General features: G+C 33.5%; 1 protein-coding gene across 4 annotated transcripts in view; it reads left to right on the forward strand.

The window, feature by feature from the left end:
- The window catches only part of LOC149566220 (E3 ubiquitin-protein ligase APD2-like), a 30,947-nt gene extending 21,108 nt beyond the window's left edge, over positions 1 to 9,839 (forward strand). For all 4 annotated transcript variants that reach the window (XM_089819636.1, XM_089819638.1, XM_089819637.1 and 1 more), the window contains 3 exons: positions 8,442 to 8,511; positions 8,714 to 9,008; positions 9,497 to 9,839. In XM_089819636.1, the coding sequence (XP_089675762.1) occupies positions 8,442 to 8,511; positions 8,714 to 9,008; positions 9,497 to 9,575 (444 nt within the window). In that variant the 3' untranslated portion in view covers positions 9,576 to 9,839. The remainder of the gene's footprint in view (positions 1 to 8,441; positions 8,512 to 8,713; positions 9,009 to 9,496) is intronic.
- Positions 9,840 to 13,560: the final 3,721 nt, after the last annotated feature.

Raw genomic sequence — 13,560 nt, forward strand, 5'->3', positions numbered from 1 at the left:
TTGAGCTCCAGTTGGGTCAAGTGATTCTGCAACGACCGAAACAATCTTGAAGTTGGGCGCTTTCCATTTTGTACCCTTTATCAACATTTCTGAACTTGTTTTTGCCTTGGTGCTACTGGTGCTTGCGGATGCCATAGCTGCTTGGTAAGTATAAGAAAATCTTGAACAAATTCTCTGCTTGAAAATCGCTTGAAATCGCTTGGAATTTGCTCTGGATTCACTGGAGATCTTTTAGCTCTGAGTATTCTTAATTCGCGGTGAAAAATCAAATTCTGCCCTTTTGATGGAAATACTATCATTAATGCTCGGTACGAAGGTAGATGAGATGACATAGTGCTTGCCAGTGTGTCATTGATTTACTCGGTAAAACCTTGCAACTCGGTGGTCAAACAAAATCTTTGATACTCCCGACCTAGCTCGGTAAGGTCTTTAACCAACCTTGCTCGGTAGATGCAACACGGTGAATGATAACTTTTCTTTGGTCCTTGAATCTGAAATACTGATTTGATCATTTGCACTCTTTCACTCTGGAATTGCTTGAGATATGGCTTCATGATGCAGTTCTTGATTCTTCTTAAATCTAATTGGAAATGGTGGAGTCACCCATTTCTTGAGTGACATGACCATCATTTGAACTGTCTTGCTTGGTAGATTTAGGAATCCATTGTTGTCTCATTTGCTTCCAAATGTTATCAGCTTTAGCTTTCTTTTCATTTTCAATTCTTCCAGTATTCATGCAATTCTTGGCTATATGACCAAGTTCAGTACATATGTAACATCTTATGGTTGTATCCTTTTTTCTTAGGTGATGTCTTGCACAGTTTTTCCCAATGTGTCCATATTCTCCACAATAGTGACACCTACACCAAGTATTGTAGTCCCAACCAAATATTGCTTTGATAATTTGTTCTGCTGGATTGAATGTTTTTTATTTACATTCAGATGCCTTGTGACCTTGTTTCTTGCATTTGTGACATTTACATTCAAATTTTGGTTTCTCTTTGCATTCATTAGCTTTGTGACCATGCTGATTGCAGTTGAAGCATTTGCCATTGAATTTTCCTTTTCCATTACTCCAACATTTGTTTGATGTATGACCTATCTTGCCACAGTGATTACAAGTGGGTCTTTGATTCCTTTAGGCACCTTGTTTGGAGGATTCACCTTCTTCCTTATATCCAAGACTAGCTTTACCTTTTTGTCTATGAAAATTTTGCTCACTTTGTTGATTTAATTGAGTCATGTCAGCTTGAGATTTCATCATTCTCTCATTGATTTTCTTTTCAGTGATCAAGTCATTTTCCAAGCTTTCATTGATTTGTCTTTAAGATCTTAGATCACTTTGTAAGCTTGCATTGATTTGTCTTTCAGTGATTAAATCATTTCTCAAACTTTCATTCTCAGATCTTAGATTCATAATTTCTTCATTTGCATTAGATAGTTGACCTACAAGATTTCATGCTGAAGGAATTGATTATTTCTTACCTCTAAGTCTTCATTTTCCTTGTTTCTCTGTTCCAGAACTTCACATAGCCTGATTGATTAGATTTCTTGTTCTCTTTTAAGCTTCCTTACTTCTTCCTGCAGAGAACCATTCTTTGTTCAGAGTTCCTTGATTGCTTCATTAGCTTCATTTGAACTGCTTGATGGTAAAAGGTCTTCAATCTTTTCTTCAACATACTGATGATCATTCATTTGTCTTACAAGTTCCTTCCTTCTTTTTAGAGATTGAGAAAGATGCTCCTTTGCTTCTTTGAGTTGAGCCATGGCCATTTCTAGATCTAGCTTTTCATTTTCAATAGATTTGTCAAGTCTGAATATCTCCATTGTCCTTGATCTTTGCTCAAGCTGTCAAACTTTATCCTGAGAACCACAAAGCTCTGATACCAATTGTTGGAAATATTCAGGATAAGATAGGTTACTGAGAGGGGAGGGGTGAATCAGTAACTTATAAAACTTTTATACAATTCAGCATTTTAACCTTTCACCATTCATTCATCTAATCTACTGCATAACTGAAAGAACAAACATTCATTGCACATGTACACAGAGATTTGGTGACCCAGAAACCTTCCAAATAGAAAGTAAAACTGGGGTGGGGATGATGCCCACAAAACTTCAATACTGCAGTATAAAGTTGGTCTATTAAGGCTTACAATGATCACTTCTGGTGATCTGCCCTATTAGGAGCAAGTATGACTGCTAGATCCACCTTGTTAGAGGATTTACAAACATACAGTGAAGTATGCACTCTATTAGGAGGTTTAGAAAAAGACTGTTAAGTCTACCTTGTTAAAGGATTTATAAACTGATTCACCTGTTAGGATGAAGCAGTGGATCTACTTACAACTATTTGTTGATAAGATCCTTTTTGCATTGATCACCTAATGTGATAGATATAACTTTTTTGCTTCTATGTTGACCTTGCTGTATCCCTTTTACTTTGCTGCTAATTTTCAATATCCTCTTTACATGCGAACACCAATCTCTTCCTTTATATCTTTTTCACACACACCATATATCATACTACAAATGATATCATATATTACATATATACCATTCCATTATTTACAACTGCAAGGTTGGCCAAAACATAAGTGAACAAAACATTATTGAGTCGGCCAGATAGTAGAAAACTTGGGTTCCTCAAGTTGACTCAGTGACCTTCTGATACTCAACATCCACTGTATTACTCGGCATCGTCATGCATTTGGTAGAAGTAGAGGCTCGGTTCATACTAGCCACACAACACTGCTTGGAACTCGGTAACCATTGGTGACTCGGTAGATATAGTGTCACTCGGTAGAAACTAACTTCTTCGTTTACCTTGCTTTGCTCGGTGAACACTGAGTTCTTCATTTACCTTGCTTTGCTCGGTGAACATTACTGAACTTATAAGGTAACCACTGAATGCTCAGTATACGTGATAAGCTAGATAAGCATTCAAAATTGAATAAGTGTTTGCACTAATGACAAATATATCATGATTCCAACAATTTTGTAAGACCAAATGTAGATTTCTTATTTCTACACAATGTGTGCAATTTATGTAGAACTAAAAGTAGAGGTTTTGGCTGTACATAACTAGTACATGTTATGAAGAAATCTAAAACACTTGTAAAATTTGCATGCGTGCGTGCACACACACACACACATTCCCTCTCTCTCATCTTCCTTCCCCATCAACATAGTTGTCTATTTTGAGCCTTAATTATCCTCCTTGAGCTCTATCTGCTCTCTCTTCCCCAAATATTCTCTCTCCATTATGTATCTCACCCTCATCTCCTTTTTGTACCCCCCTACCGCCCCTCTCCTTCCCCCTCTCATAGTTGTACATATCACATGTAGGTTTTGTTGGACTAAAAGCCTACTCTTTAGATCTAAAAACCACACATGTTATGAGGACATAGTTCTTCATAGCACACTCACATTATGAATAATTTTTAATATTTTTCAATTTCCCAATTTAGGCTTGGTTTCCTTGAGCCTTAACATTTTATCAAATTCAAATAACATGCACATTTAATGTAATTTATTTGTGTTAAAATAAAATAAAATCATGTAATCACTTTTCAGACCAACAACTTGGGGCACTTAATCATATGTGTGCTCCTCGTCCAACTAATTTCACACAAAGCATGTATAGAATTGGAAGAACGAAGAGAAAAATATACATTAATGATAAGGTGTATAATTATGGTTAAACAAAGAATGTACAATAAGCATGTAAGGATCGTCATTAAAGTGTGTGAGAAAATGGATAATGTGAGATGTCATGCCAATGTTGTCTCTACAAGATTAGAATTATGTAAATACATGTAGGCCATTAAAGATATGAGCACAACAAGGATAATAATGTGTAACAATAAGATGTGAACAATGAACCTTATACAAAATTATTTAGGCTCATCAAACAATAAAAAGAAACACACAAAAATTAACCTAGATAAATGAAATGAGACTAAAAATGATGTATGCTAAATAAAATAAAATAATTATTTGATGAATTAAAGGAAACATTAGTTTTAGATTAAGGTAAAAGCAGGTTTTGAAGGGGCCCCGAAACCCATTACATCAAAGAGAAAGATAAACCATTAAGCACAACCAGGTTTTAAAAGGACCTGAAACCAACCAAACAAATAAACTAGGTTTTGCAGGGACCTGAAACCAACAGATATGATCAGTAAAAATAACCAAAAACTCTGGAATCTGAAAGGACAATCAGACTAGAGCAAAGCAGCCAGGAAGGCTATCCAAACCAGATACCAGAAAACCAAAGACAAGACCATAACACTAACCCAGAAGAACCAGTCAGCATAAAGGAACAAAAGATTATCCTTTTAAAATGAGGTTACCCTTACGTGACCAAAGGGTCATATCTAAAGGGGGAGCAGAAGGCTTAGCCTTCTTCCCTTTAACTGCAATCCAACCGTCCTCAAACTTCGCTGCCTCGGTCACCCAATCCTCAGAGGACAAAGACCCGTGGAACCCAGGGGACGCAGAGGCCTCAGCAAACACCCTATGAGAGACAGACGACAATTGACCCCTAGGAGGGTCAATCGAAGCAGGGGGAGAGACCAAATCCTTAACCACCAGCTTGGAAAGAACGCTGCCCATAGCCACTGAATCCATAGGATGAGACGCCAAAGCAACCTCCGCAACCACTGGCTCGAAAGGAACACTAGCCTCAACCTCTAAAAGCGCAGGAGCAACCAAGGATTGTTTCACCGTATAATGCTCAGAGGAGGCCCTAGTCCATCAAGAGGGGGAACGCCTGGGCTTGGATTTCCCAGCTACACAACGAGCAACAACGTGACCCGTCAAGTGGCATTTCCTGCAACGAAAAGGGATTCCCTCAAAATCCAACATTTGAGTCCAAGACCCCCTCGGGGAATCCAAACAGACCGCCTCAGGAAGACCTTTAGAAACATCCAAGTCAACAAGGAAGTGAGCACAGGTCGAGTGGAAAATATCCGAAGTGTCAACATCCACATATAAGAAATCCCCAATAGCGTTCCCAATAGATTCAAAAACTGAATCCTGCCAAAGATGAATCGGAAGATTAGGGAGCATTAGTTACGTAAGATTGCTAGAAACATTAGTTACGTAAGAGGGCTAGAAATATATATTGAACGTGTTACAATGATTTAGAATAAGTCTCAAACAACTTTATCAATCTCATAAAACAACTCGATTCATTTAGCATATCATTGACAATTTGACATTCTTCAACTTTATGTTCCGTCTATGAGTGCCAACTAATAGTAAATAAACAACTATAACAATAGCATGCATAAAACAACATCCACACATGTAAATAACACTTTGACATTGGGATTTAACGTGGAAACCCAATTTGGGAAAAACTACCAAGTAATATGCTACCAAAATTTCACTCTTCTAAATTGAGCTCATTTAAGAGCCAACCCTTTTAAAAGGTTATGCAACACACTTTTAAATGTGACCTTGTTAAATGATTTCATCACCCTATTAGGAGTGGCCTTGTTAGAGGACTTTGGATCATTTCATTAGAATGTCACCTTAATTAAATGATTTTGACTATCATAATGGTTAGAATGTAATAGTAGGTTTGATTCATAAAGTACAACTCACTTTGAAAATTTAGATCTCCATTTTCTCATCTGCTAGTTCATTGACTGGCCTCCATTGTCATCTCCATCACCGATCTTCTTGGCACCTTCTCAAGCAATCATACTTCATCAATCTCTTCACACTTCTCCTTTGTTTCTCTACTTCTTATTGTAGTTCTTAGGCTTAGGTTAGATTCATTGAATCGTTCCATCATTTTGTTCCCCTTCGTCCTTCTTGATATTTCTAGAAACTTTTGACCAAATCCTTTCCTTTGATCATATAAAAAACTCTCTTCATGCATTAAATACTCCATCTCATCAATCCTTATCTTCCACGCACTTTGACTAATACAAAATTTCAACTCTGTCAGCCTCAAATTCAATTCTTTTACAAACTGTAACTTTTGCTATCACTCAAAAATCACTATGTTCTTATGCTCAGTCATCACTATGTAGCTCAACATACACTATTTTGTTTCACTTGAAATTCAATGACTCACTTGACCATTACTATGCTAGGTCGCTACTAACCTTCATCAACTTTCTCGACAATAACTATCACTTGACTTGAACTGTCTATTCGGCTTCTACTTATGTTCCTTAATCTTATGTTCTAACTCCTTTATTGACTGACCAAAACTGATACTTAGTCATGCTTAGAGTTTAACTCAACTCTTGTCATTTCGCTTATACATCAATTTTATTTGTCGTCTTCACCCCATGTATTGATTAAACAACACATTATCTTGTCAAGGACTAACTTATCAAGTGCCCATTGTAATTTCATGATACTTAACTTCACATCACTCATCAACATCACTAGCTCACCTTTCTATCTCTTCTTTTCAAATCCTCTTCATCAAATAAATGATATGACACTCTATAGTGTTAGTAAATATCTCTCTAGTGGTTAGACAATGTCTTACCATTATGTTTGACATCAATGACAACATAACAATTGTTCCAATTGCAGTTTCCAACAAAAAGTGTTGAGGATTATTCCTCAGAATGTGTGAACTACTTGTATGTCACTCTAGTTTATATCCATGCTTGTGAGTTGGTCATTGTGAGTTCATGAATGATCTAATGAAAACACTTGAATTGTAACTTATATAAATGAACTTCTAAAGAATGGAATTTTGGATTTCGCTTACACAAAAAAATTGAAATTTTAGAATTTTGTTGAGTTTGGTATTTGAATATGTATATGGATTAGTTATGTTTAAGCACATTATGAAATCTACTATATTTTGAGAGTTACATTCTCCTCATCAAGACACCTAGGAGGAACGATTCATGATGATGGACAAAGGTTGAGGACAATAAAAAGTTGGGACAATATCATAAGCCAAAAATCCCAAAGTGGTTCTTGTTCGAGATATTTACCAGAGATGTATCCTTCACATTTTGATATAAATTCTAACAATAAGGGAACACATACATCTTCAAGTAAACAAAAAATCACATAAGGCAACACAAATGTATAGTAGGTCAATCACACTAATCAATACGAGATAGTAGGTATGGTTTACATTAAACGTGAATCTAAAATTTCAAGGTTTAGGGGTCTAAAAGTCCATAAGTGAGTTAGGTCAAGTCCACTTCTCTGAATCTAATTTGAGTGATAAATGTAACATGGATGGGTTGGAAGGCTCTTCTCCAGAAGATCTTTCTTTGGTTGAGGATTTTGTCGCTGTCTCTGATGTTTTAAATTATGTCCCTATGGTAGTGACCAAGAATGTTGTAGTAGTCCCTTCTTTGGCTGCTATAACTATTGATTCAAATGTTGCCCCTCTTGAGGCTCTGTCTCAGGACGGTGTTGTTGTCCCTTCTTCTGTTGTGGTCCAGATATCATGTGGTGGTATTGTTTCTTTATATCCTATTGCGAGGGTGTTGGGGGTTGGTTGCGAAGCTAAAGGCCTTGATTGGTAGAACACTATTGGAAAGGTGGAGGATGGATGGACAATAGTTAAAGGAAAAAAAGTCAAGTTCTCCAATCCTTCATTTGATATGTCTTTACGTTCTCAAATGTTGGAACCAAAATGCAAATCTTGAGGCTTGGTTTTGTCAAAGGTTTCAAGTCCTTTCAAAATTTGTTGCTCACCCATTCTTTTAGAGGTTGTACCTTTTTGTTTGGTTGTCTTGGCTTTTTTGGCTCGTTATTTCTTTATAGTTTGTCATGGTTCAAGACTTAATGTCTATTTCTTTTGTAACCATGGGGTTTTGGACACCCATTCAAAACATGTTTTACTTAATCAAAAAACATTTTGGAATGAAATAAAAATTATAAAAAGTAAAATAATAGGCCAAAATATATTGAGAACTAAATTTATTCAAGAATGTATTAATTAATTAATTATTAGATTTTAAAACATTCTTATAAAATGAATTTATAGCATAAAAACTTGATTTTCAATTTTGACCATTACAAAAATGTTTCATATATTTTTATTACCTTAATGCATACATGGTAAGCTAGATATATAGTCCAATATAACAATTTCATTTGAGCTTGAGAAGAGGAAAAATGACTGTGTGTGTGTGTGTGTGTGTGTATTCTTAATATCATGTGTGTGTGTGTATTCTTAATATCATGTCTATTAGTTGATAATCTTATTTAAGTTATATCAAAGCTTTTATTCAAATATGTTTACATGTAGAATTATATTAAATAATGTGTATTCTCAAACCTAATATTTGTTTGAAAGGTGACTAGACATAATAAATAAAAATGATTGAATTATTTTGTTTCATGTTAAAATATATAAATTTTGGATGAAAAATAATAAGGGAATGTCATAGAAGAAGTTTTCAATAATACATATTTAATTATAATTTCTTGAATTGCAGGATGGAAGAAGTGTTTGGTCAGTTGAACTTTCTTATGGAGCTCGTTTGTTGACATACATCATTATCTTAGGTACTCTTTTAAATTACTATTAGCAATCAAGCAACCAATAGACAAGTAAGAAAATAAATAGGTATCTCAATATGTTAAAAATATTATTGAAAATGGTATTCGAACATTATATCTTATTAAGAAAATCATATATAATGAATAATATATTGTTTGACAACTTTTGGGTAAATTATACTAACTCATTATATTTTTTGGTTCTCAGGGGTCATTATTCTTGTGGTTTACTGCATTTTTAGAATATTGGGACATTTAGATCAAACAACACAAACAAACACAGAGCCTGAAGAATCAGAAAGAACTCCATTGATACCTCCCAAAGAATCAACCAGTGATTTAACTAATTATGGAACAATTGGAAAAGATGAAGAATCAGGGTTAACTTCTTCTACAGAGGATTTATATGATGGAAAAATTTGTGTCATTTGTTATGACGAGCCGCGTAGTTGTTTTTTTGTTCCTTGTGGACATTGTGCAACATGTTATACTTGTGGCCAAAGGTATGTTTTTTTAATTTCCTTAAAGATTATATTATTCATTAATTTAATATTTTTTATACAAAAAAAATATGTTTTCTTTTTGTAGTACTAATTATTATGTTTTCTTTTGATTATGTGCATATTTATAATCAGATCGTATTTTTTGTATTGCATCAAATTATATAATATTTTATTAGAATTCAATTATACAATTGTGTGTATTTTAATTTGTGTTATAAAATGCAAATATCCTTTTAATATTTTATTATTTCTATTATTAAATAGTATTTTCTATAGATCAAGATGCCTTTGGTAAAATTGTAAACTTTTTAAATCAAAATTTGGATAATATATTGTTTGACACTTCTTTTTCTTGTTAATGGATGACTAAGTGTGATCCAAAAAATTCTACATGATTTTTCTAGAAACAACTCATTCTATTCTTGTGGATAGTCAAACTATCATGATTCTAATATATTATATTATTCTTAAATTGATATGTCTTACAGGATAGAGATTGGTGAAAACAAGACTTGTCCAATATGTCGACACACAATTAGTAAGGTGAAGCGATTGTACAATGCATAAAATTGTTGAGAAGGGTCTTCTTCAAGAGGTCAAGAGTTTTTAGCACTTCTTTTTTGAAACAAATATATGTCTACCAATGGGGAAATTTTGTTCCAAGTCTAATGTTAGGTTGTTTTTACAAAGTTTTGTTTACCAATGTATTTTCTAACTCTCATATTGCATATATGAGAGTTTGCCTTTTTTAAATGGCACCTCGTGATTTGATTGTATATAAAAAGTGATATTATTTTTTCATTTATTATATTAAATATACATGTTTAGGTATCATTGAGCACACAATTTATGTTGCTAAATATTAAATTTTTTTAAATTATTGACAATGTGTAAATATGTATTTAAAATAAAAACACACAAAGTTGTATATCAAAGAATCTTGAGAATGGGTAATACAACTACAAGAATTCTTATAATGCACAATAATGTTCTAGAGAAATTTTTGAAATTTGAAAGGACATGTTATCGTCTCTATTAACTCAAACTAACATTAGGAGAATTATTTAGAAAGGTTTCAAGAGAAATTATATGTTAAAATTAATAAATATTAGTACCTCAAAATTGAGTGTTAGTATATTTCTACAATCCACATTGATATTTTCTATACTTCTAGATTTTGATTGTGTGAGAATATTTTAGTCAATGTTTTGGGTCACACTTTATGATCCATAACCAAGACAAGAGAGTTTAAGGAGATGAAAAAAATATCAAAGAGAGGAATATGATAACATTTGTCACAACCCTCATTTTTTAGGGGGAGGGGGATGGGGTAACCATTCTAGGTGCTTATTTTTTCTTTTTTTTCTAAATTTATGCTGCCTTATCCTTCCCCTTGCCTTTCCAACTAGGTTCTCTCATTCTTATAGAGGCTTGGGGTAGTATCTCCTCATGAGATTACTATTGCTAATATAGGGGGTACCCTACTATTATAAAGGGACTTGTGAGATGTAGTTCATGTGAGAAACAATATCCCATAGAATATTAAGGTAGTTCCTTTTTTGGTTGAGAATTCTTCGAAATGTGAAGGTTCGTTCACCCATTCTTTTTGTCCTACTTCCAACTTCTTTTATCTATCCTTTTGTAGGTCTCCATTATTTTGGCAAACAAAGCTACAATCTCCTATAGTTGGTATTTCCTTCCTCCAATATGAGATTATCCAATCTATAACAAAACCTTCAATCAATATATCTCCTCCGCCTTCTTCTTAACGTCGTCCTCTCCTCTTCTATAGTGGGTTTTCATTGGGAGGCAAAAGAATCATGCTCAAGCAAGTGATAGATGTAATATTCCCCTAATAATAATCCAAATCCCTAATTGTGATTGATAAAAAACATATATAAATGAAATGACTAAAGTGATTAAATCGATCAATATAGAGACATGAACTAAATAGTTAAATAAAAATTAGTAGTACTAACTACAAAAATAATAAATATTTGTCAATAAATGAAATCCAATATTAGAATAATAATATAATAAAATCAATTTGTAAACAAATAACTAAAATGACCATTGATAAATTAAATGACTCAATATTACAAGTTTATAAAATATTATAATAAACTCCTAAACTCTTAATGGAAGTATTATTAATCATTCATAATAATAAAGAGGGAATAACCCCACATAGCTGACAAAGGTGGCAAAATTAAAGACATGCCTTTTGGTACAAATGAATAGAAGCATATATAACTATATGCAGATGGAATAAAAGGGTATGGAGCGATCATGATAAACATATATGAAAATATCATATTGGAAAGAATTGTCATGTCAATATAAAGTATAGAGACATACTAAGAAAATAAAAAATAATAAACAAGACCTATTAAAGAGGGTGAAGCCAACCTAAGGACTCAGATCCAATATTACACTCAGAAGTGAAGATTTTAAAAGGAAAGAAACCTATTCAGAGGGAATTAGAAACCACATCATCCAATTAGTGAGGTGAAATAGATACTACATATACATTGGACCCACCACTATCAGGCATGCATAATATTGAACCATATTTCATACAAATATGGCCCATAAAAAGGGATGTGTGCCAAACTATTTTAAAAGGGGTGAAACATACTCTATTCAACTTGCATTGAAGGATATTCCACACGTAGATTGGGAGGTAGGGCCCATTAATATATATATATATATATATATATATATATATATATATATATATATATATATATATATATAAAACCATTGGGAATTAGAGAATTATTGTTATCAATAGATGTAATATATTATTATTATGAGAAAATACTTCTATTGTTGAACTATGATGAGAAGTATACATTGTTACCAAGGAGAGGCTTGCTTAAGTCCAATCTAGTGCATCTTATCCCAATAGAGGATGGGGGTCAATGTCATGTTCATGAAATGGGCTTGGACTTGTAAATTTTGAGGGAGTCCATAGATGTTGTCTAGGAAACTTAGATAACTCTTTTATCTTTTGATAAATAATTAAATATCATTTGATAAAAAAAATGACCGTTATGTATATTACAATTTATTTAAAGACATAAATTATAATGGACCTAGAAAGGCACATTGCAATAGAATAGTAGGGTGTCAATAATGAAAAGGGTGGTTGTGCCTTATTCTAGTGCATGCATAGGCTTGGTTTCCATCCATTAGTGGACACACACACACACACACACACACACACACACACACACACACACAAAATTACCATTGGGAATTAGAGAATTATTGTTATGAATAGATGTAATATATTATTATTATGGGAAAATGCCTCTATTGTTGAACTATGATGAGAAGTATACATCCTTACCAAGGAGAGGCTTGCTTAAATCCAATCTAGTGGATCTCATTCCAATAGAGGATGGGGGTCAATGTCATGTTCGTGAAATGGACTTGGACTTGTAAAGTTTGAGGGAGTCCATAGATGTTGTCTAGGAAACTTAGATAACTCTTGTATCTTTTGATAAATAATTAAACATCATTTGATAAAAAAAATGACCGTTATGAATATTACATTTATTTAAAGACATAAATTATAATGGACCTAGAAAAGGGACATTGCAATAGAATAGTAGGGTGTCAATAATGAAAAGGGTGGTTGTGCCTTATTCTAGTGCATGCATAGGCTTGGTTTCCATCCATCAGTGGACATATTATGCCAAAGAGGATCAAGCCATCGAAATCCTTCGAGGTTTTGAGTTTCTATTTCCCACTTGCAAGTGATTCAATCATATGCTTTTGATAGGGGAACAAATTTAGGATCTTCAGAGTGCACCTCAGAGGCATGTGCCTCAAGCATTTGTTGGGATGTACAAGTTTCTTCAGTAGGGATTTTCCTCAAGTTGTGCCTCAGATGTGGAAAGATTTTCACTAATTTCAAGTATCCTTGTTAAAGTACTAACCCTGCAATATAGGCTAGTCCCTCTAGAACCTACATCTTCATGTTGAAATATCCAAGTACTTTTATTTTTTCTACAATAAACTTAATTAGACAATGATGAAAAATAGAATTTGGCATATTATTTTGTACCTCATAAGCATTGTTAAGGAGAAGATTGTAATACACATTTGGAACATTCATTGGCCTATTAGGGTGTCAAATGTGGCTTAACAACTTAAAGTAGATAGAATGCAAGCAGGATTGTTGCCCCTTGCATATGAGTTTTTTTCTCATATAAGTTTCTATATGTATGTATTCTTCTAGCAATGAAATTCTTTTTGTACATTGTTTCCTCTCCACCTCAAGAGAAGGATTTGTATGAAGGGTAAACTGAGCTCTACAAGACCTATTATATTTTCTTTCAAGGAACATCTCTCCATTTATCAGTAACCTAGTTACCTTAACAACATTTTCTTCTAAAATATGTATTCTTAAACTCTTCACATTAGCAACATTGTTCCTAGAGAACCTAGAAATTTTAGGGTGACGTCATCATCATTATAATTGGTTAGATTCAAGAAATAATCAATCCAATCACAATCTTCAAATACATGTGTACATCTCTTG

Source organism: Cupressus sempervirens, chromosome 3 (genome assembly GCF_028749045.1).
Source record: "Cupressus sempervirens isolate cs-2001-9-10 chromosome 3, ASM2874904v1, whole genome shotgun sequence".
NCBI lineage: Eukaryota > Viridiplantae > Streptophyta > Pinopsida > Cupressales > Cupressaceae > Cupressus > Cupressus sempervirens.